Raw genomic sequence first — 24,749 nt, 5'->3', positions numbered from 1 at the left:
ACTGATGAAAGAAATTAAAGATGATACAAACAGATGGAGAGATATTCTATGTTCTTGGATTGGAAGAATCAACATTGTGAAAATGACTATACTACTCAAAGCAATCAATGCAATTCCTATCAAACTACCAGTGGCATTTTTCACAGAACTAGAACAAAAAAATTCACAATTTATATGTAAACAAAAAAGACCCTGAATAGCTAAAGCAATCTTGAGGAAGAAAAATGGAGCTGGAGGAATCAGACTCCCTGACTTCAGACTATACTACAAAGCTACAGAAATCAAGACAGCATGGTACTGGCACAAAAACAGAAATATAGATCAGTGGAACAGGATTGAAAGCCCAAATATAAACCCACGCACATATGCTTACCTTATTTTTGATAAAGGAAGCAAGAATATACAGTGGAGAAAAGACAGCCTGTTCAGTGAGTGGTGCTGGGAAAACTGGACAGCTACATGTAAAAGAAAGAAATTAGAACACTCCATAACACCATACACAAAAATAAACTCAAAATGGATTAAAGACCTAAATGTAAGGCCAGACACTATCAAACTCTTAGGGGAAAACATAGACAGAACACTCTATGACATAAATCACAGCAAGATCATTTTTGACCAACCTCCTAGAGAAATGGAAATAAAAACAAAAATAAACAAGTGGGACCTAATGAAACTTAAAAGCTTTTGCACAGCAAATGAAAACATAAACAAGGCAAAAAGATAGCCCTCAGAATGGGAGAAAATATTTGCAAATGAAGCAACTGACAAAGGATTAATCTCCAAAATTTGCAAGCAGCTCATGCAGCTCAATATCTAAAAAACAAACAACCCAATCCAAAAATGGGCAGAAGACCTAAATAGACATTTCTCCAAAGAAGATATACAGATAGCCAACAAACATATGAAAGAATGCTCAACATCACTAATCAACAGAGAAATGCAAATCAAAACTACAATGAGGTATCACCTCACAACAGTCAGAATAGTCATCATTAAAAAATTGACAAAGTATAAATGCTGGAGAGGGTGTGGAGAAAAGGGAACCGTCTTGCACTGTTGGTGGGAATGTAAATTGATATAGCCACTATGGAGAACAGTATGGAGGTTCCTTAAAAAACTAAAAATAGAACGACCATATGACCCAGCACTCCTACTACTGGCCATATACTCTGAGAAAACCATAATTCAAAAAGAGTCATGTACCCCAATATTCATTGCAGCACTATTTACAATAGCCAGGACATGGAAGCAGCCTATGTGTCCATCGATTGATGAATGGGTAAAGAAGATGTGGCACATATGTACAATGGAATATTACTCAGCCATGAAAAGAAAGGAAATTGAGTTATTTGTAGTGAGGTTGATGGACCTAGAGTCTGTCATACAGAGTGAAGTAAGTCAGAAAGAGAAAACAAGTACCGTATGCTAACACATATATATGGAATCTAAAATTAAAAAGTGGTTCTGAAGAACCTAGGGCCAGGACAGGAATAGAGATGTAGACATAGAGAGTGGACTTGAGAACACTGGGAGGGGGAAGGGTAAGCTGGGATGAAGTGAGAGAGTGGCATGGACAAATATACACTACCAAATGTAAAATAGCTAGTGGAAAGCAGCTGCATAGCACAGGGAGATCAGCTCGGTGCTTTGTGACCACCTAGAGGGGTGGAATAGGGAGGGTGGGAGGGAGATGCAAGAGGGAGGAGATATGGGGATATATGTATACATATAGTTGATTCACTTTGTTATAAAGCAGAAACTAACACACCATTGTAAGGCAGTTATACTCCAATAAATATGTCAAAATAAAAAAAATCTGAATAGAGTCTGCCTTTGTTCTGACAACAAAATTCAAACATATATTAGCATTTGCTCACTAATTAAATGTACTAATTTGGAACTTCATGTGTAAATATTAATAAAGTTTTAGCACCATTAAATTGTGTTAAACACGAAAAGCAAGACAATGGAAGGAAGAGAGAGCATTTGCCTAGGGTAAGCGGAGCTTGAGTTTCAAGCTCAGACTAACTGTAAGGTCTTGGGCATTTTTTTCACCCTTCTGAGCCTCACCTTCCTCCACTCTAAAAATGAAAATCTAGAACTAGAACATCCCTAGACACCATTACAAATCTAAGACTAAAATTTTGTCAATTTATTCTACATTCTGAAATATTCTTTTAAATTTTAATTGTCCCAGTATAGGCAATAATAACAGATCGACTTTTGCTCTATAATAAAAAGAGGGAAACCAACATCCTTTTTAGCCACTTGGCAAACTGCTTTACTTGAAAAGGAGTGAACATTTTCAAGATTGAACCATTAGTTCAATTTCAAGATTGAACCATTTTTAAAAAGAGTCAAGGCCTGTAATAAACTGACAAAATAATATATTGTGCTCATGCCAGAGCGGGGGCCTCCCTTCCATGTCTGTGGATTTTCACAGAGATTCACAGTGAGCCTTTGTCATCATACTCTTGCCCAAAGCCCAGCTGATCTGGTTGAGACCGTATTTCTCCATAGACCACTTCTGTTTCTTTTTTCTTCCATTAACTTAGTCCACCTGTCCTCTGTATTCTTAGATAAAGCAAAGAACAAGAGCAGAGGGACTGGCTTTCTATCTCTGTTTATCGGCATAGTTCCATCCCTTCATATCATGATACAGCTACGCACCTAGAGTACCATGGAGAAGGTACCAACCTTTCACAGCTGACATCAAGACATGAAGAGAAATGTGCCAGATGCCATATCAAATGCAGCCATGTTGTTTGGAGGGAAGCACAGAACACAAGGACTTCAAGGCACACCTGACAGTACTAGTTCTCAACCCATTTCCCACTGGCACATTGACAATGGATGACATTTGCATCCAGAACACACTTCCATAAGTGCTTGTGTGCATTCCCCATACCTCTATGTTTTCCTCTTCCTCTCAAGAAACCTATTGGGATGCAAGTGAGAAGTACATTATTGAAGGGAAAACCTTGAATGTAATCTGTTATAGAAGGATTCATCATTTATACGTATAGATACTTAGTAAATCACTTGGGAAATAACCTTGACTCTTGACACTCGGAGGTTGACTATTGCCCTAAAGTACTGTCAGAAAATCTCCAAATGGTTTTTCTGCTAACACCCTTGAGACTTTGAAACCTTTCAAGGTTTCCACAACAGAAGTAATCCCGAATGGCTCTGTCAGTGACAAGCAACATTCGACATAAACATGGGAGGAAAGAGATTTGCCTTCTGGAACTTCCATGCACCATGCACATTTATCTATACCCTTTGAACCAGGCAAAAATTATGTGCATTCTAACCTTGATTTGACTTCAGGTCTCAGGGTATGATATAATCCCATGCAATACTCTCATCTTGGAAACAATTCTATTTTTTTAAAGAATAACAAAGTTCCAACATAATTGATTTTAAAGTGCATGGTATAAGTGATAAAAAGCAATATTTCTAACATGAGAAATCAAATCGGCCTTCATTTCCATATTTCTAGAAATACTTATTAATTAAACTTACATCCATTTTCCACTTTAGATTTGGAAAGGGAAAGAACCTGAGCATTCAAATACATCTAATAGAAAAATAGAGGGAAATTCAATACAGATTAATTGTAGGTTGAAATATTTGCTTACATGTGATGTGATTTAACCTTTTCTAGTTTTTTTGGCTTTTTCCTTATATGTAAAAATATGCGGCTTTTATTTTTTTAATAAAGTCAAAAAGCTTCTCCTTGTTTGCAGAAAATGATATGCAATTATCCTCTTGCAAATTGAGCTACCACAGCTCAACTTAAAACCTGACTTTCATGAGGTGTTATTCTGCAAATCAGTCCTTAGCTGAAACTGAGCTCAGTGGGATTTATGTGAACTTGAAAATTAATAAATTGGCATATTAGTTGTAAAATACGAGGAATAATTTCCTGTCCTTGCCAGATGATCCATTTGGATTAGTGCCTGTAAAAGTTCAGCTACAGCTGTCTTAACTGAATTTTTAAATAATGAAACCATAACCCTTCTCCCAAGGAGTTTATTAAACTGTCCTTTGATTAATGCTCTTGCCCACCCCTCCTGGGAAGTCAAACGTATAATCAATATTATAAGCACATCCCCCCATATTACTTGGAGAACTCCAGCTGCTAGGTCACTTAATACAAATGTATCATCTAAATTCATGAACATGGTAATGCTGTACAAAATTTTTAATCTAACAGGAACTGAATTCTATCAGTCAGCCTGTCCACTTCATATCCCAAGATTGGAGTGAAGGAGTCAGCCATGGCCTAATTAATATCATCATAAGTGAAAAAAAAAAAGAAATCTTTAAAAACCTTTGAGTCTATTAGACAAAATGCTAGTGTAATGTCAAATAAATCCCTGAATTTTCATCAAATTACCCGAGCATAACAGATAGAAGTAGGAGTGGCAAGAAGCATCCTGTGATTTACAGATCAGGAGAGTTTTAGAGATGCCTGAATATGACAAGATCTATGAGGAGCAGTGTAGCTGTGGTTCAAAATTATCAAAAATTCCATGAAATAGGAATAAAAGGAGTTGATAGTATGCCTGTGGCAGGGTTAAATAGGAGATGACAGGGGTTTAGGTGGTTTCTGGCAAGACTTAGAGAGGCCAGCTGGGGATTCCAACATAAATATTCTTGAGAGAAGTTAGGTGTGGTGGGGCAAGGAGAAGAGAAAGCAGTAGGAAGAAGCACCAGGGGGGTAAACACAGATGTGTGCACAGAAGCAGAACAGTGTGGTGGTCAGGGCCTGACTGCTCTGTTCAAATCTTCTCTCCACCCTCTAGCAGCTGTGCAACTTTGGGCAAGTTGCTTAACCTCTCTGCCCCTGGATTTCCTCATCTGAAAAATGGTGACAATGATAGTAGGGTTGTTGGGAGGATTAATTGATACATTATAAAGAATTTTAAATAAGGCTTGGCATATATCAAATCTTCGATAAATGGTAGTTACTATTATTACCTTTGGTTATTCCCCCCTCATCTATTTTCTTTGTTATTTTTGTTCATTTGTTTTTAATCTTATTCCATTCATTCATCTGTCAGTTATTTGGAAACAATTATGCAGCAAGAGAATTGACTATATATTCTTCTTGTAAAATCTCTTCTGCACCCCAAAACTGACCCTCAGAGGTAAAGAATGAGCCAGCTGCTTCCTTGGTGCCATTTAAAAACAACAGAAGAGAGAGCATTTGAGACCTGAGTTCTACTTGGGGCTCTTTCAGAGCCAGAAGCAGAGTTCGGATAAATCAACCTGTTTCTATGTCACTTTTTTCATCTGCAAAATGAGGGCATGTTTAAATTTTCAAACTGTACCTATTATATGCAATGATAATCTTAAGTCCTTTTTCCTTTATGCAGTTAATGTAGCCTGTGCAAACTTATCACAGAGACACAAATCTTCATTGAGTCTACAATCACTAAGATGAGGGAGCAATGAGAACTGTGTGTGTGTGGCATCTAAACAATTTCACGATAGGGAGCATTCATCAAATTAACAATAAATTTCATATTTTTAAGTTTTAGAAGTAAGAGAATAATAAATATTTACAGTGAAAGAGCACTGGATTTATTACTTTGCTCCTGATGACACTTTGCCTTCTGAATCATATTATGTGATTTTACAGTAGTTTAGATTAAAAAAAAAGTTTAAAAAGCAAAAAAAAAAAAAAAATGAGGACATGGATTTAAAACATAGGTTCGTAACTCAAAAGCCTATAGACGTCAGGTAAGAAATATAAATAAGTGAAGTAGTCCCAGAAGTGAGACAATAAGGACTGGTAGAGAATCTGGCAAACTAAAAAGAATATGCCCTGACTAATGGGACCAACTGCTAATTCTCATCTACCAGCACCCAAGGATTCAGACTTGGTATCCCCCTTTTTTCCCCAAAATAAGCCATAAATTTTTATTTTTAGATGGAATGTTGGAATTAATTAATTTAATAGCTTATTTGGGCAAACAAAATATGGCTGAAGACCCACTGGCCATCTATGTGTGACCTTTGATCCAAGTGACTTTCTAAAATTCTTTCTAGTTGTGACTTTCCATCATTCAATTGCAATGGGATGCCCAAACAGGACAGCTAGTTCCAATTCAAAGCAGACGTTCTATGATCTAGTCAGTTACTCTTGCTTGCAGACAAACTTTTTGATACACATGAAAATATTCACTAGGTAATAAACCGTACAAATTGAAACTTTTGGAAGTAAACTGAATGAGGTCACTTTTTTACATGCTTAAATTTCCAACGCAGGTCAGCATGGGTCTACTTCTGATACTATTTACATCCAGAAGGTGAAAAAAATGACTCTTCAATTCTTGCTTCATTTACCCTCATTCATTTAATGCAACTATAATATTTATCCCCCGAGAGTGCAACTGTGAAATGTCTTCTTGTGTCTGACCTGGATTTAAAAAGCTTAGAGCTTTTAAATAGAAATTAGGGTGCTGGTTTGGGAAATAATTTCTGAATATTTTTCTTCATTTTTTACTTTTTTAAAACTTTCGTCATTCTATTTAAAAAGTACGTAAACTTGTGTAATGCTACAGAAAGCTGAGAGAGAAATTTCTCTCTCTAGTGGTAAAGAGAGATCAAAAGGCTGCCATCCAACCACATATTTTGTGCTTCTGAAATTATTTATCCCCCTGCAATCTCCTTTGACAAAGATGTAATTGCCTCAATAATAAAAAAAAGTTGAAAGAAGGCATTTGTCACACAAATCTCTGCAATGCATTCACTTAAGAGATAAGCAAAACTTCTTCCAAGTAACAAATGATATTCAAAGGGTGGCTTTCTTTGAAATAAATCATATCTTAAACCCTGGAGGTCAGGTTATACACACTTAAGAACATGAGCATTTCCTTTCATTTACTTGCACAATAAAGAATTTTAACTCCTGTTAAATAGCAATGAAAAAAAATTTTGTTGCAGGTCTACTGAACAGAATTCTAGAATGAAATAAAAGTAGAAGCTTTTCACAGAGTTTTTTTTTTTTTTTTTAAATCTGGTAGATGCACAAATAATAGGCAGTTGGAAAGTGGGATGAAGGAAACCATTAAGCAAAAGAAAATAAAAGATATTCAAAGGGCAGAATGAGAAATGACAATTTATACCATGGCAGAAACTAATGTCAGCTTCTGTGTAAAGATTAATGTGAATTTACCAAAGCACTTTGAAGTAACACAAATATAGTATGTAATTTTAATGAAAGCTTTACCAAAAGAAAAATCATTGCTCAGTGCAAACATGCACCTTTGAAAAAGTCTTCTGTGTGCTTTTTTACAGTAACAAGGGTAGATGTTTTGAACTTATATTTTTCAATTAATAATATATAAAGGCTCTCTAGGTAGATATGTGGCCACCTTCCATTAGTAAAGGAAAAATCTCAGCAAATGGTTATATTGGGTTGTCCAAAAATTTCGTTCGGGTTTTTCCATAACATCTTATGGGAAACCCAAACAAAATTTTTGGCCAACTCAATAATTCCCTTTATATGACTGAGACTTAAAAATTAAATTTAGAACTCTGCCTTTGTAGTATGGTTCCCTGAATCTAAAAACAAACAAACAAAAAATGTGTGTGTGTGTGTATGTATATATATATATATATATATATATATATATATATATATATATATATATATATATATAAATATATATATATATTTTTTGTCAACAGTTTCATCTGAAGTCTTACCAGTGATATGGGGTTAGAATCAAAAAGCCTCTACAATTTTTATGGAGTAGGGGTTTTTGAAATCGACTTTGTATAGACTAGTTGAACTAACTTATGGCCTTTATTCCGCCATTTCAGTTAACGTGTGTTTGTGACACAGTATTTATGATTCAGCAATGTCAGAGCTGAAAATATTTTGTTCCTCACATGGAGTACAACCTCAAATAAAGTGCACCTCTTGATGGATACCAGTCAGACATGGTGTATTTGAAAAAAAAAAAAAAAAAGTAGTGAGAAAGGTCACTGAGCATAGGAATGAATGAAAAGGTGGTTTTGAACAGCAGCACCGAGACCTTTGGGGACTTTCCTTTTTGGTCTATATCTGTCTTAAAAGTCAATGCATGCCTTTTAAATATCATGATTCATAACACATTCCTTACACAGTCATGGAAATGTAGCTTTGTGGTTGGAACAATAAAAGAAATCTAATGAAATTTAGATTCTGTTTGTGCCTTCACAGGGTAAAAAAATAAAATAAAAAGTGATATTTTGTGAATGAATGTTTTAAGTGCCAAGCACCGTGCTAAATAATTTATATGTATTATTTCAATTAAAATTAACCTTAAAAGTTTATGAGCTAAGTACTCTCAATATGCCCAAATGACAGAAGATGGAACTGGAGGTCAGGAAGAGGTAAAGCAACTTGTCTAAAGGTAAGTAATTTTTTGGAAGACAAAAATCAACAACAACAGCAACAAAAAAATCCAAGCCTGACTCCTAATCCATTCTTTTGATCATTATGCTAGACTGGCAGACAATTTAAGTCAGACAATGTAACTTCTCCAGAAACGTCCTAGTTAATCCAAGGATAAAGATCTTCTTTACTTGTCTTGCTAGATTTGTTATTTGTCATTGGTAAGGTACTGATGAGACTTGGACACAGTGTAGAAATCCAAAAAGAACATCTTTTTTTCTTGTTGTGCTTTTCATAATCATCACAGCACTTCATTTCAAAAATCAGATAGAGGGAAGTAACACCTGACATATTCAGGTGCAATGCTTTGGTATGCATAACTTGTTACCATCGTGGTTTATTATTTCCATTTTCCTTCATACAGAACCCACTGCTGCTCCCACAGATGTCAAGGCTACAAGTGTGTCTGTGTCAGAGATTCTTGTTGCATGGAAACATATTAAAGAGAGTCTAGGAAGACCACAGGGATTTGAGGTATGAACAGAATTACTGAAAATAAGCCTTGTTATTTTTGCCGGCACTGTACTCTCTTGAAGAAATGGTTTGGTGACACTTCAACAGAATTACATTCCTTTGAAATTTCGCTCTATGGAGAAGAAATGAGAAATATACTATTCTACTGACATGTATTATGTTGCTCATTAGCTAGCTTATTTTTCAATATAGTAGTTTCCATAGCACTGGGCAAAGATTTAAAAAAAAAGAGAGAGAGAGAAAATAGACCTTTAGATAAAAAAACCAGGAGCTACAGGTTGATATTTACTGGTATCCAATTTATTGGTGGTTAAAAATACTTTTTGTGTATTCCTCTCTAATAATTTAATGTATAAAAAAAGTTTTCCTATTATATTGTTCGTGGCAGATCTTACCTCCTATACTAACTTCTCAGATTTGCTTGGAACTTAGTGATCTGTACCTATTCACTCAAATGACTTTTTGTCCTTCAAATTTTACTGTCTTTAAACATAGTCATGCCAGCCTTATAGTGGTGAACATTTTATAACAATTCATTGACTTCAATAAAATTTTATCCTCCACATGGACTAAAGGATTGTGGGCAGTCTGTGAACTTGAGTATTCCACAAAAACAAGAGCTCTCATACAGCTCTTGTTCTTGCCTTTGCCAGTGAGGGATAGGATTAGGGGAGTAATTTATAAAATACAAAAAAGAATTAGCATCCAGTTGAGGATCTTAGTTGTCTTTAAACTTTTTAATGTTTACTTTTCCTCTGTTTCAACTGCCACTAAGAGAAAATCATCTTGATTTTTAAACAATGACCAAATATAGGACTTGTATACCAACATGGTTTCCAGGCTAAAAACACATTTCTTTATTATATTTGAGTTTTCAAATAATGGCTGAGAACTATTTGATTAATATACAGCCAGCATTAAAGATTACAGTGATTAAGAGTTTATACAATCTTTCTAAGAGTTATAGCAAAGACCATTTATATGAAACCATTACCTATACAATATCATGGATTTATTTCTACAATCTTGCTTCAATTCATTATTTGGTGATAATTCAATATGTATCATATCAGGATTGCATGTTTGTTTTATTAAAGTCTCTTTTTCTCCCTAGCCATGCTGCAGGGACCATGTCTGTTCACCAGTGAATCCCAGGACTGGTAGTACTTGGCTCAGGACAGCTACAATAAATATTTGTTGAACAAATGAATATCTGTGCTTCACAATCAGCCCCTTTTGTTCCCACTGTAGAAGACATTGGGGTGGTCTGCCCTGCTCCCCTTCACTGGGCCAGGGCACCATCCCCTAGCTGCTGTGAGTGTTGGCTATGAATGGTTTTCAGCTTCCCCTCTGGAGAACTGCCCTCCACTAAGGGGTGATGCCTTACCTGAAAAGGTACCAGCCCCACAATCAAGCAACCCAAGGTCAATGACTGGCTGACACTGACTGATACTGGTCCCTTGCTTCAAGGAGGAAACAACTTTATGGTGCAGTTTATGATCCAGAGCCTTTGTCATGTACATCAGGCCAAGGCTAGATCACCTGGGACCACACTCTTGCTCAGTTCTTTCTACTTCCCATCCTCTTTTCCTCCCTTCCTTATAGATTCACCTGCAAGCACTCTCACAGTAAATCACATCATTCAAATCCCAGTCTCAAGCTCTGCTTCTATGGAACTCAGCCTAAAACAATTACATGAGTATAGGTCCACCTAGACCTCTGAATCAGAACATCTGGTGTGCATACTTGTAGTAAGCCATAAAGTATACTCTGGTGTTCAGAAGAGTGAAGGTCCAGGCTTCCACATCTCAAAGTGGTGCTCCTGTCACACAACCAGTCACCCTCAACTTTTTTTCTGCCTGTCCTAATAGCATGACATTCATATTCCCACCGTGATTCACCTGTAATAACAGCTTTCTATGAGGTCCTACAGAGATCACATAAGATTTAAGCTTGTGAACAATGGTTCTCTTTCTAAATATAAATCATCATTCATTCATTCTTTCAACAAATATTTATTGGAGGCCTACTAATTAGCAGACACTGAGGTAGATGCTAGGGATAAAACAATGAGCAAATTAAAGTCCCTGTCCTCATGAAGCTTATGTTGTAGTAGGGAAGGCAAACAATAAACAAGCTAACAAATAAATGTGTGATATAATTTCAGTTGATGATGAATGCTGTACAGAAAAACAGTACTGCACAAGAAGGGAGAGTGAGAGTCTGCTGTTTATAGAGGTTTGAGGAATTAACCTTTCTGAGGTTGTGACATTTGACATCATCACATGAGAGAAAGAAAGAGAGAGAGAGAGGCAGAGAGAACAGCAAACTCAAAGGCTCTGTCTTAAGAGCATGCTGGCCTTGTTCAAAGAAGAGAACAGGAGCGATTTTGGCCAGATAACAGTGAACAACAGGAAGAGTGGTAGCAGGAAAAATCGCCGGGACAAGAACCAGGTTGTATGCAGTCTTGTGAACCAGGAAAAGGAGTTTAGATTTTATCTTCAGTATAAGGAAAAGCCATTAATGATTACGAACAGAGAGTCAAGTCAGGCTCTGACTCGTATTTTAGAAGCATCTCTTGGTCTAGAGGGTGAAGAACAGACTCTAGAGAGGACCTCAGGTAGAGCAGTGGAGAAGCGGTCCTTCCAACCTAGCAGACAATGAAGTTGCTTTCGACTAGAACAGTAGAGGTGGAATTGATGAGAGGTGGACCTTTTAAGATATATTTTGAGTGGAAGTGTGGCAGGATTTGATTATGAATTGGATGTGGACTATGTCAAAGTTAATTCCAGAGCTTTTTGACCCAAAGAAGCTGGGAGAATGACAAATCATTCACATACATAAGGAACTGATGGAGAAGAGCATATTTTAGAGAAAAAGATCAAAGATTCTGGTTTAATGTGTTAAATTTTATAAGTCTTTTATTTTATTTTATTTTTTTACAAAAAAAGCTAAGTCTTATTTTAAGAGAAAGGTTAGAGACAGAGCTATAACTCTGAGGAATCTTCAGTATATAAATGGTTTTTATACATGTGCTGGCTGAGATCACCGAATGTTGATAAAGATGTCTGAGAACTGAGCCCTATGTTGCCTCATCATTTGGAACTCAAGAAAGAAAGAGGATATGGCCAAAGAAACTATAGAAGACATTGAAGAAGTTCAGAAGCCAAGAGAAGAATTTTAAAATGGAGTGTTCTACTGAGTCAAATGCTGCTAAGAAATTCAGAAAGATGAGGCCTGAGATTGCCCAGTGGGTATGGCCATGCAGAGACCTTACTGACCATGGTGAGAAGGGTTTTACAAAATGCTGGTGATCAAGGTTTTACTAGAGATCAAGATCAAGATCACTCAAGCATGGCACTCAAGAGTGTCAGAGCACAAAGTTTTCTCTAATCTACTTTATTCAAAACAACAACTTATCACAAGCAAAAATGGAATATCTTTAAGGATATGTTAATAGCATTTAATCAAATTCTGGAGCAATCATCACATTGACTGAATTTTTTTTAAAGTAAATCAACACAAATTCTGACAACTATTTTTACACAAAGGAGCAACACAGCTTCCATGGGCACAGTAACATTTATAGTATTTTATAGTGCATTATAAATTGTATTTTTAAAAGGATGGCATCTTGTTACCAAAAAAAAAAAAAAAAAAGAAAACAATATCTTGTTCATGGGAAAATCAAATGTATGCTTTTCATTATCAGAAAATAATTAAAACTTTATATAATTCAATGACCAAATATGACATAACTGTTATTTTAAGTAAAATATAGTCAGCAAAGACTCTTTACAAGATATACTCTCTCATAAGTGTATAGTTGCTTGTAGATTTTAAAAATAAATGTGAAATTGGGGCATTTGTAGAGATGTGGATGGACCTAGAGAGTGTCATACAGAGTGAAGTAAGTCAGAAAGAGAAAAACAAATATCGTATAATAACACATATATGTGGAACCTAGAAAAATGGTACAGGTGAACAGGTTTGCAAGGCAGAAATAGAGACACAGATATAGAGAACAAACGTATGGACGCCAAGAGGGGAAAGTGGGGTGGGGTGTGTGGTGGTGGTGGTGGGATGAACTGGGAGATTGGGATTGACATGTATACACTGATGTGTATAAGATAGATAACTAGTAAGAACCTGCTGTATAAAAAATAAAATAAAATAAAATTCAAAAATAAATAAAATTCAAAAATAAATAAATGTGATATAAGTAAAACTTACCAGCATCACTCCCACCCCCTCTTTTTTCTACTCTCTATCCCTTTAAGAAAAACTCTACCTCTGCTCTTCACCTTACCCATCCCAGAATTTACTGTTCTCATTGTCTCCTCGTCTTTCTTTTCAGTAAAAAGATCTCCCGAACTAAATATTTCTAAAATGTAGTAACCCCTAAAGCTTAATATTTTATCTCATCACGATCTCCCTCCTCTATTCTATCCCAGCTACAATCCTAGTTGTATTTACTAATAGTAGAACTCTGAGCATGATGACGATGAAACAAGCATTGTTTTTGTCACCAAAGCCAATGAGACTGGTTTCAAGTTTTATGTACTTATCATATCAATCCTGTGAGTCGTTTTTCTAGCCATAATTGCAGCTTTACCTGCAATGTCTAAAGTAGTTAGTTACTATAACCGCTACCAGTCCTGTGCCGTTCTGAAAATAGTGGAGACAGTGTTTTTGGTCACGTCTCCTGTTTTTCCTGAATTGAATGGGTGAATAAGATAGAAAAGGTCCTGCTCTTATGAATACTGCATCCTAATGGGAGAAAATAAATAAATAAATAAATGTGAGAAAAATGAACTTAGATAACAATACATGAAGTGCATAGGTAGAACACACCTGATTCACTTAAGGAACAGAAGGAAGTGGAGCAACTACACCTTGGTGAACAGTGATGTGAGTGAAATTTGAAGTAGTCAGAGAGATAGGTGGGCAGATACAATATTATGTAGGGATATATAGATTATGAGAAGAGTTTGTATTTCATTCCAAATACAATGAAAAGCCATTGGGGCAATTTTAGGAGGAGAGTGACAATGTCTGATTTACATTTTTTTAAAAATATTACTCTGGTAGCTATTCCATGCAGAATGAAAGGGTGAGGGGAGAAAGGTCAAGAGTAGAAGTTAGGAAGTCATTGCAATAATCCATGCAAGAAATGATGATAACTTAGACTAAGGTCATAACAGTGGAGTAGGAGAAAGGTAGACATACTTCAGAGGCAGGTCTGGCAGGATTTTCTTTTTTTTTTAGAATTTAAAAATTTTTATTTTTAAGGGAAATTTCTCATTCTTAACGAAGAAAGCAGGCTTACATTTAAAAAGGGGGAAATGTAAATAAGGATTTAACAATGTATTTCTTTATCTCAGGACATTCAGTCCATAAATATTTCTTGGATGTTTAATGTGTGGGCAAGGCAGTAGACTATTGAAACTTCAAATTTCCTCCCATTTTATAAAGTTATAAAAATTTTTTCTCTCATGAGACTTTTAAACATAGAGGATAATCTAAACCCAAAAGTATTCTAATTAGTAGTTCAGAATAATGACAATGAATGATCAAATGTGGAGGGAAGGAAAATGATGATTCCTACATCATGGTCTTGGTCAAATGGATGAATAGTGGTACGATTTACCAAATAATAATTATAATAATAAAAATTTAAAGGGAAAACCTGGACAAAGAAGAGATTTGAAAATGGGAAATAAAGAAGTCTGTTTTGCCTAAATTAAATTTGAGATGCCTATTGGAAATTTAAGAGGATAAGTCAGATAAACAATAGGATATGTGAGTTTGGAGTCTAATTAAGAGATCAGGGATGAAGACATAAAGGGAGCAATCATAAAGGTGGTATTTAAAGCCATTCTATTACATTAAATCACCTAAGGACAAATTCCCAGAAGGGAGTAGAGGAAAGGAGAGGATAATAGGAAGAATGAAGGGGGAGATAAGCTGTGTCCTGGTGCAATCAGCATGTAGAAATTTAGCTGAAGGAAAGGAATCAGCATGGAGAGTGACAAGGAGAGATCATCTTGATGGAGAGAAAATCAAGTGTGCGAGGTATCAAAGAAACTAAAAGAGCTAATCAAAAAGAATGAAAAGGTCAACTGTGTTTACACCTGCTAAGAGATCGAGATGAAAGCAGAAAAGTTTCTATTGGGTTTAGCAGTTACTGGTGATTTTCAGGAAATTTTCACAATTAAATAAGTGATCAATATCCCTTGTGTTATCAGTTTAGTTACTTCAGGTTGTAGACATCAAATACCCTTAAGAATATTACTTCTATCTAAATAATGACTAGTGGCAGCAATTTGGAGAGAACCTCAATTCAGAACTCCAGACCAGCAACACATTTGTTTGTTGTGGAATCATTTAAGTCTCTTGTTAGGATATCAAGGTGTCTTGATATACATTAGAATCGTAACTCTCCAGTGTTATTAGAAATGGGTAAGAGTCAGACTCAACCTCTCAATATGTTTTCGCACCAGTCAATGATTATAAGAGAATCGAATTAACCACTGCAGACAACTATTTTAGCCTCAGATAAAAGCGGTTAAAAGAAGTCAAGATGAGACTTTTATATGGGAAACTTCCCTTGATACACCAGGAATAATAGTGGAGGTACATGAGAAAAAAGAAATCATTTCTGAAGTCATGTGCACACATTTAATTCCTTCTAGGATATGGCTCCTGTCAAACACATACTCAACTGCCATTTTGATATGGACAAACTTTATCTCTAGAATACATAGTACGGTATTAACTAATGATAACCCCTCAATGAACTCTTCTTAATAAATAATCAAACTTGAACCTATGTCATTCACTTGACTCTGAAATCTTTGTGTTTTCTCTTCTACTAATCTTGGGAGGCTACCCTCAAGCAAGGGTCATTTAGAGGGAAGATGGACATCATCAAGAGCAATAAAGTCCTTAAAGCTCTTATAACATCACCTGATCCCCCTTCTAAGCTCCCATCACTGTGCTCTCCTTCCCCTGTATGCTCTTCAATTGACTCACAGCCTGATTCTAATTGTGACCTGGATTATCAGTCAGATTTGGATCTCGTTTGTCCCTGATCTGACTTTCTGTGTGTTTCATCTGAATCTCAGTTATCATTTATTATTCATTCACTTACTTATCCACGTGATATTTATTGAATGCCTGCTAAGTCTTGGTGCAGTGCGTGGCGTAAAACAATAAGTAAAATAGACAGAGTCCCTGCCCTTATGAAGTTCACAGTCTAGCAAGGGAGACTTTATTTCAGTTTTTTTTCTTTCATTTTTGTTTTTTGGTTTTTTGGTAAGGCCTTGTAGCTCCTTTTGTTTGATGTCTTTGGTCTTGACATTCTTTTCCCTGATGTAGCCAGACCTATAGGGCAGCTGTAAGGATCTCAGTAGGAGGCTTTCCCTGATACCATCTGTCAATTACCCACCTACATTTGGCATTTTTGTCCTTTACAAGGAAGCCTCCATTACACTCTAATTTGTTTACCAAATAATGAATCAAGCATTTTGACTTAAACTATGTTCGTCTGCAACTAACTTACACTTTCAAATACATTAACCAATTAATTCAAATCAAACTGTTTTTGTTATTAAAATGACTAATTGCTCTATCTAATAGAATGGTCAAAGCAATTGATATGGTAGAAATAGCTATGCCTAAAGATAGGGTCAGAATGATGACAGCCCCTAGCCTACCAGAAAATAAAATGACTTTATAGTAAGAGGCTTCAGGAAATTTTAGTAATATCATCCCCTTTAATTTCAAAGTGAGTCCACCCATGGACATTTCTAAATGTCACAATTAGGCTAGATTCGAATTCTGCTATGAAAAGAAAAACAGTGGTCTTTTCAACAAGTTTGCAAGGCTGCCTTTTATTATACAAGTCTAATACTACCTCACAAAAATAACCATCTGAGGAAATAAGAAAGTATATGAAATCACAAATATAGACACCACTCCATCTAATTGTATTTCACAAATACAATTGAACAATTTTGTTGACATTCTCTTAAAACAACCCTTTTGAGAATTTTGTTTACTTACGTGGAAGTAGCTTGAGATTTCATGGCTACAGAGACTAAATGTAGACAGCGTTGACATTGAGATATGTGAAATTTCTAGCTTATGACATGCAGTATGATTGAAAATCAGAAGTGAGCTATATTTATTGAATGACTGATTTTTGAATTATCATGACTGCCCCATCTCGAATGCCATCCCTGTCATTGGCCCATGCAAATAAATTATTAGTTTCAGTTTTGAATTTATGAACCCACCAGCATTAAGTGTCCTGTGAATGGTAATTCCTGAATCTTAGAGCAGAGCCTCTAAAGCTTTTCCTAGAATACCGGGATTTTTATGTGCATACAAAATCAGAGCAGATGCCAGTCTAGCAAGAAAAAAGACTAAAGAAAAATAGGGCCAAATTTCATCATCTTTTCTCTGATTTTTCCCAAATTGGGATGAATGACAAAGGAAATTGGGTTATAATGCAACGTTGGATGATTAATATTTGTTATTCCTTCACTTATCAAGAATTTATTATCAGGCACTGTGCTAGGCAGTGGAAATGCAAAAACTATTAAGATCTAGTGCCTGCTCTTAAAAAAAATCACAGTTTAATACTGAGAGATGTTTGTGAGAAATTTAAATAAGCAAAAGGCAGACAGGAAGACATTGGAACAATACAATTCTTATGTCCATAATTACCCCGGGATTCCTTAGCATCCTGATCCTCTGAAGAAACACTAGTGGGATAAACCCATGCCAATGCCCTCCATGGGCATAAGTTTCTGTTTGCTTGAGCATATGCTTCTGTTCCTAAATGTCCTCAATTTTCCTAAATAAAACAATAAATCAATCGATAAAAATTTTACTGAATAAAATAAAAAGGAAATTTTTAGACATATTTTAAAATATTATATTGTATATTCTGCCTGTGAAACAAAATTCCCCACGATTATCAAGTTAATGGTGTTTGTGTTCATTGTGACCTTTTTGGAAGAGTATTATTAAGTATATTTTTTTAATGGCTGGGTTCATTTCAATAATAAGCGACAATGTATTTTTATAGCAGGGGGAAAAGTACACAGTGTCCTAGTCTTAATTCTTAACTTTTCATGCTTATTATGAAGAAGAACAAAAGACAAAACAACTTGTCCCATTTTACAATTCTCACTAAAAGATACACACACCCTTAGCGACTCCTTTTCCCAGGCTATGTTCAAGACTTGCATGTATTTATTTTTAGAACTTCCAGAGGGTATGTAACTCAGAAGTTCATTTTAGACATGTCACTAAAGCCATTTCCACTTATTGATTGTACTGAAAAGACACTAATTGTGTTTTGCTCTATAAAATAAGTTGTAGTGGGGATTTCTTAAGGGGAAAACGGATGAGATTGTTGTTTTTATTTTATGAGCTGACTCTAATCATCAAAGCAGGAGACAAAAAAAAAAAAAAATGGTCCTCACTGTTGTTTGACAATAACTCATATTATGCAGATTGCATTTAATTGGTATAGCAGAGGGTGCAAGGGTGAGTGTGTGTGTGTGTGTGTAAAATGGAATTTCAGACATAAGTTAAAGGGGGAAAAGAAGCCGAAATGAAACCAGTTACCAAAAGGCTAAAACAAAGGCTGTTTTATTTTCCATATGGTGTGTGGGTAGCAGCTATTTTACAGATTCTTCTTTGGCTTTTTGTTATGACTATATAAAAATAAGAATATAAAAAACTAAACAGTGAGAAGAAAATACTTCTACCCTCCTTTTTCTGAAATTCTGCGGACTCTGGAAAAATCAAATAGCTTTCATGTCTCTATCATTAGATTTCCTTCTTAGGTTATTTTCAGAGACTAGGAGGCTAACTAAAACTATTTATGATTTTAAAAAATCAGCAGATCAAAAGGAAATTATAGAAGTAACTTGAAGATGTAACAGTTGCTTAACTTGTTCCTTCCCCTGTCCTATTGAAAGGCAACCCTGTAGAATTCTTTTAGAAAGTAATGAATAACTCAGTGTATACTGTGTTTCTGTTTCATTTACTTCTAAATACATTGCTTCATGGAGAAAATTCTCTAACCCAAACCACATTTCATATTTTCTTCTACTAAAACTTTTATAAACCATTTTATTTTCAAGAATATTAAAATATATGCCTGAATATATTGCTTTACCCACATGAAGAACCAAAAGGGTATGGATGATATCTTTCATCATATTCAGAAGTATTTCCTATTTTTTCACTCTTTGACACAAATGGTAATTTACTGTATGACCTCTAAACAGGGTTTTTTTCTTTACTCCTAAACCCAGCCATCCTGAGCTCATCATGTCCATCCACAATCTCACTCTCTGTTACATAATACACATTTGTACACAGGAAGCATCCATGCAAAAAGTAAAATAACAAATGTAGACATCAACCCATTTAATTTTACAAATACTTGGAATATTTTTGTTGACATTCTCTTAGAATGACCCATATGAGAAATACCAAATTGCAACAAAATCTTCCTTTTGAGGGTTGGGTTTTTATCTTAAGCACCTGACAACATACTTGTGGCATAGAGGTCCTAATTCAATGAGTGTTGAAGAGATAGATACAGACATGGTCTTGCTTACTATACTAAGAAATATGGAAATATTATAAGGTGTTTGAACACGCACAAAAAGGAAGCTTTGCAAAAGACATGCTTAGCATTATAAAAATGCCAATTACTAATTGACTATTTGCTAATTACAAAATGGCTGAGACTTTATTTTCAAAGGGCAAGACTTCTTTTAATCTACATATAGAAAAGTGCACAAATCATAAATGTACAGCTCAGTGAATTATCACAAAGTGAACATACCTGTGTAACTACAATCCAGGTCAGGAAACAAAACATTATTAAGAACTAGAGAGTCACCTTGTGTCTCTTATAGTCATTATCCTTATTCTTAACCCCACACCCCCACCAAAAACAAAAACAAAAACAAAAACCCAGTATCCTTCCTTCTGATTGGTTTTACTAGTTTTGGGAATATACGGAGTTTTTTATGTCTTGTATTTTTCACTCAACATTATATCGGTAATATTCATGCATATTGTTATGTGTTTTCTCCTATATTTCATTTGTGAGTATCCCACAATTTATTTATCATTCTTCCATTGATGGACATTAGGTCTGTTTGCAGTTTGGGCCTGTTTTGAATAGAGCTGAGTACAGAGAAAAATTTTGGTAGAATTATCCACTTGCAATATTAAATCTAATCCATGATTATTATATCCCTCTTTTTTTTAAGCCTTCTTTGATCTTTGTCTATACTGACCTTGCAAATCTTCCCTTAGATTTATCCCTATTTAATATATTTTTTCTAATGTAACTGTAACCTTTGTGGGTTTTTATACATTTTATTTTTTTTTAATTTTTTTTATTTAAAAAAAATTTTTAATCTTTATTGGAGTACAATTGCTTTACAATGTTGTGTTAGTTTCTGTTGTACAACAAACTGAATCAGCTATATGTATACATATATACCCATATCCCCTCCCTCTGGAGCTTCCCTCCCACCCCTCTAGGTTGTCACAAAGCATCAAGCTGATCTCCCTGCGCTATGCAGCAGCATCCCACTAGCCATCCATTTTACATTTGGTAATGTATATATGTCAATGCTACTCTCTCACTTCGTCCCAGCTTCCCCTTGCCCTCTTGTGTCCTCAAGTCCATTCTCTACGTCTGCATCTTTATTCCTGTCCTGCCCCTAGGTTCATCAGAACGATTTTTTTTTTAGATTCCATATATATGTGTTAGCATATGGTATTTGTTTTTCTCTTTCTGACTTACTTCACTCTGTATGACAGGCTCTAGGTCCATCCACCTCACTACAAATAACTAAATTTCATTTCTTTTTATGGCCGAGTAATATTCCTTTGTATATGTGTGCCACATCTTCTTTATCCATTCATCCGATGATGGACACTTAGGTTGCTTCCATGTCCTGGCTATTGTAAATAGTGCTGCAATGAATATTGGGGTACATATCTCTTTTTGAATTATGGTTTTCTCAGGGTATATGCCCAGTAGTGGGATTGCTGGGTCATATGGTAGTTCTATTTTTAGTTTTTTAAGGAACCTCCATACTGTTCTCTATAGTGGCTGTATCAATTTACATTCCCACCACCAGTGCAAGAGTGTTCCCTTTTCTCCACACCCTCTCCAGCATTTATTGTTTCTAGATTTTTTGATGATGGCCATTCTGACTGGTGTGAGGTGATACTTTATTGTGGTTTTGATTTGCATTTCTCTAATAATTAGTGATATTCAGCAACTTTTCATGTGTTTGTTTGCAATCTGTATATCTTCTTTGGAGAAATGTCTGTTTAGGTCTTCCACCCATTTATAGATTGGGTTGTTTGTTATTTTGATATCGAGCTGCATGAGCTGCTTGTATATTTTGAAGATTAATTTTCAGTCAGTTGCTTCATTTGCAAATATTTTCTCCCATTCTGAAGGTTGTCTTTTTGTCTTGTTTATGGTTTCCTTTACTGTGCAAAAATTTTAAGTTTCATTAGGTCCCATTTGTTTATTTTTGTTTTTATTTCCATTACTCTAGGAGGTGGGTCAAAAATGATCTTGCAGTGATTTATGTCATAGAATGTTCTACCTATGTTTTCCACTAAGAGTTTTATAGTGTCTAGTCTTACATTTAGGTCTTTAATCCATTTTGAGTTTATTTTTGTGTATGGTGTTAGGAAGTGTTCTAATTACTTTCTTTTACATGTAGCTGTCCAGTTTTCCCAGCACTACTTAATGAAGAGGCTGTCTTTTCTCCATTATATATTCTTGCCTCCTTTATCAAAGATAAGGTGACCATATGTGCGTGAGTTTATCTCTGGACTTTCAATCCTGTTCCATTGATCAATATTTCTGTTTTTGTGCCAATACCATACTGTCTTGATTACTGTAGCTTTGTAGTATATTCTGAAGTCAGGGAGTCTGATTCCGCCAGCTCCATTTTTCTTTCTCAAGATTGCTCTGGCTATTCAGGGTCTTTTGTTTCCACACAAATTGTACAATTTCTTTTTCTAGTTCTGTGAAAAATGTCATTGGTAGGGCATTGCATTGAATCTGATAGGGATTGCATTGAATCTGCAGATTGCTTTGGGTAGTATAGTCATTTTCACAATGTTGATTCTTCCAATCCAAGAACATGGTATATCTTTCCATCTGTTTGTATCATCTTTAATTTCTTTCATCAGTGTCTTATAGTTTTCTGCATACAGGTCTTTTGCCTCCTTAGGTAGGTTTATTCCTAGGTATTTTACTCGTTTAATTGTAAAGGAAAATGGGAGTGTTTCTTTAATTTCTCTTTCTGTTTTTTCATTATTGATGTATAGGAATGCAAGAGTTTTCTGTGCATTAATTTCGTATCCTGCTACTTTACCAAATTCATTGATTAGCTCTAGTAGTTTTCTGGTGGCATCTTTAGGATTTTCTATGTATAGTATCATGTCATCTGCAAACAGTGACAGTTTTACTTCTTCTTTTCCAATTTGGATTCCTTACTTTTTTCTTTCTCTTCTCTGATTGCCATGGCGAAAACTTCCAAAACTAGGTTGAATAATAGTGATGAGAGTGGGCACCCTTGTCTTGTTCCTGATCTTAGAGGAAATGCTTTCATCTTTTGAGATGATTGATTGAGAATGATGTTAGCTGTGTGTTTGTCATATATGACTTTTATTATGTTGAGGTAGGTTCCCTCTATACCCACTTTCTGGAGAGTTTTTATCATAAGTGGGTCTTGAATTTTGTCAAAAGCTTTCTCTGCTTCTATTGAGATTATCATGTGGTTTTTATCCTTCAATTTGTTAATATGGTGCATCACATTGATTGATTTGCATATATTGAAGAATCCTTGCATTTCTGGGATAAACCGCACTTAATCATGGTGTATGATCTTTTTAATGTGCTGTTGGATTCTGTTTGCTAGTATTTTGTTGAGGATTTTACAACTATGTTCATCAGTGACATTGGCCTGTAATTTTCTTTTTTCGTGACATCTTTGTCTGGTTTTGGTATCAGGCTGATAGTGGCCTCGTAGAATGAATTTGGGAGTGTTTCTCCCTCTGCTATATTTTGGGAGAGTTTGAGAAGGATTGGTGTTAGCTCTTCTCTAAATGCTTTTTAGAATTCGCCTGTGAAGCCATTTGCACCTGCACTTTTGTTTGTTGGAAGATTTTTAATCACAGTTTCAATTTCAGTGCTCGTGATTATCCTGTTCATATTTTCTACTTCTTCCTGCTTCAGTCTTGGAAGGTTACACTTTTCTAAGAATTTGTCCATTTCTTCCAGGTTGTCCATTTTATTGGCGTATAGTTGCTTGTAGTAGTCTCTCATGATCCTTTGTATTTCTGCAGTGACAGTTGTTACTTCTCCATTTTCATTTCTAATTCTGTTGATTTGAGTCTTCTCCCTTTTTTTCCTGGTGAGTCCTATGTAATGTCTTTTTGGGCTCACTGTTACCCCAGTTACCTGCAGGCACAATGCTTGGTAAATAATATATATTCAAAACAATTTTTTGAATAAGTAATTAAATTAATAGTTTTGAAGATCTCAAAGTGTGGTAAAATATTTACATTTCAATATGCATTTTGATTATTTTTTAAAACTCTAAACTTTGGTTTCCCTGGTAGCATAGTGGTTAAGAATCCACCTGCCAATGCAGGGCACATAGGTTCGAGCCCTGGTCTGGACAGATTCCACATGCCACAGAGCAACTAAGCCTGTGCACCACAACTACTGAGCCTGCACTCTAGAGCCCATGAGCCACAACCACTGAGCCTGCACACCACACTACTGAAGCCCACACACCTAGACCCCGTGCTCTACAACAAAGAGAAGTCACCACAATGAGAAACCCATGCATCACAATGAAGAATAGCCCCTGTTCACCACAACTAGAGAAAGCCCACACACAGCAACAACTACCAAACACAGCCAAAATAAATAAATTTTTTAAAAAAACTTAAAAAAATAAAAACTCTACCCTTACTAGTCTAGAGAATAAATTACTTTCAATGGTGCAAAAATCGGATTTCTCTTTTGCAATATTAAATAACAGCAGAAAGTAGAGCTGTCTTTATTAAATTCAGGGAGTACACTATTGAATGAGCAGTGATCATTGAGTGAAATTTAAATTATAAAAACGAGTGAATACAGGAGCTAAGAATTGTGTTTTTAAAATCTAACAGGTAACAAAAATCAGACAGGAGAATATAAAATACTAGGAAGAATTCTTCAGTGATTATATATATGACTGAATGAAGACTGGGAAGTAGGGGAAAGTTCATAGCTCATCCAGTAACCACTGACTCCATATAGCAGCAATCATGGATTTTAGATCCTGTAATTTCATGTAAGGGAACCAGACTGTGTATGACATGGATATCTTAGAATCATCACATCAGATAATTGAATATGTTATCTGCTTAGCTAAAATCATCATTATGGAGAATCAACTTTGGGAAAAAAATGGGTTATCTACTAAGAAAAGCCATCTAGATTTAGATTCAAATCTACAATCTTAAAGGTATCAGCTGACTCAAAATTCATGCTTCTTGCCTGCCACTATTAATATTACATAATTTGGAGGAACAAAGTCAAAAAACAAAACAATATGAAGGATAGCAAAAAAGGAAACAGACTTACAAATTACAAAAATCAGAAATGTTAAACCATCAAGAAACAAGATAGTTCAAGTAGTTGTGTGACGATAAGGGAGCTGTCTAAAACTATTCATAAAACTGAGGT

At 35.4% G+C, this 24,749-nt stretch overlaps 1 protein-coding gene across 1 annotated transcript in view; it reads left to right on the top strand.

The window, feature by feature from the left end:
- Positions 1–24,749, top strand: part of CNTN5 (contactin 5) — a 1,373,994-nt gene that overhangs the window by 1,328,617 nt on the left and 20,628 nt on the right. Inside the window, exon 21 of the mRNA XM_036862636.1 lies at positions 8,823–8,932. Within this exon, the coding sequence (XP_036718531.1) occupies positions 8,823–8,932 (110 nt within the window). The remainder of the gene's footprint in view (positions 1–8,822; positions 8,933–24,749) is intronic.

This window comes from Balaenoptera musculus, chromosome 8 (genome assembly GCF_009873245.2).
Source record: "Balaenoptera musculus isolate JJ_BM4_2016_0621 chromosome 8, mBalMus1.pri.v3, whole genome shotgun sequence".
Classification (NCBI taxonomy): Eukaryota; Metazoa; Chordata; class Mammalia; order Artiodactyla; family Balaenopteridae; genus Balaenoptera; species Balaenoptera musculus.
Note: the sequence above shows the minus strand (reverse complement) of the source record. Positions and strands in the feature narration are given on the sequence as shown.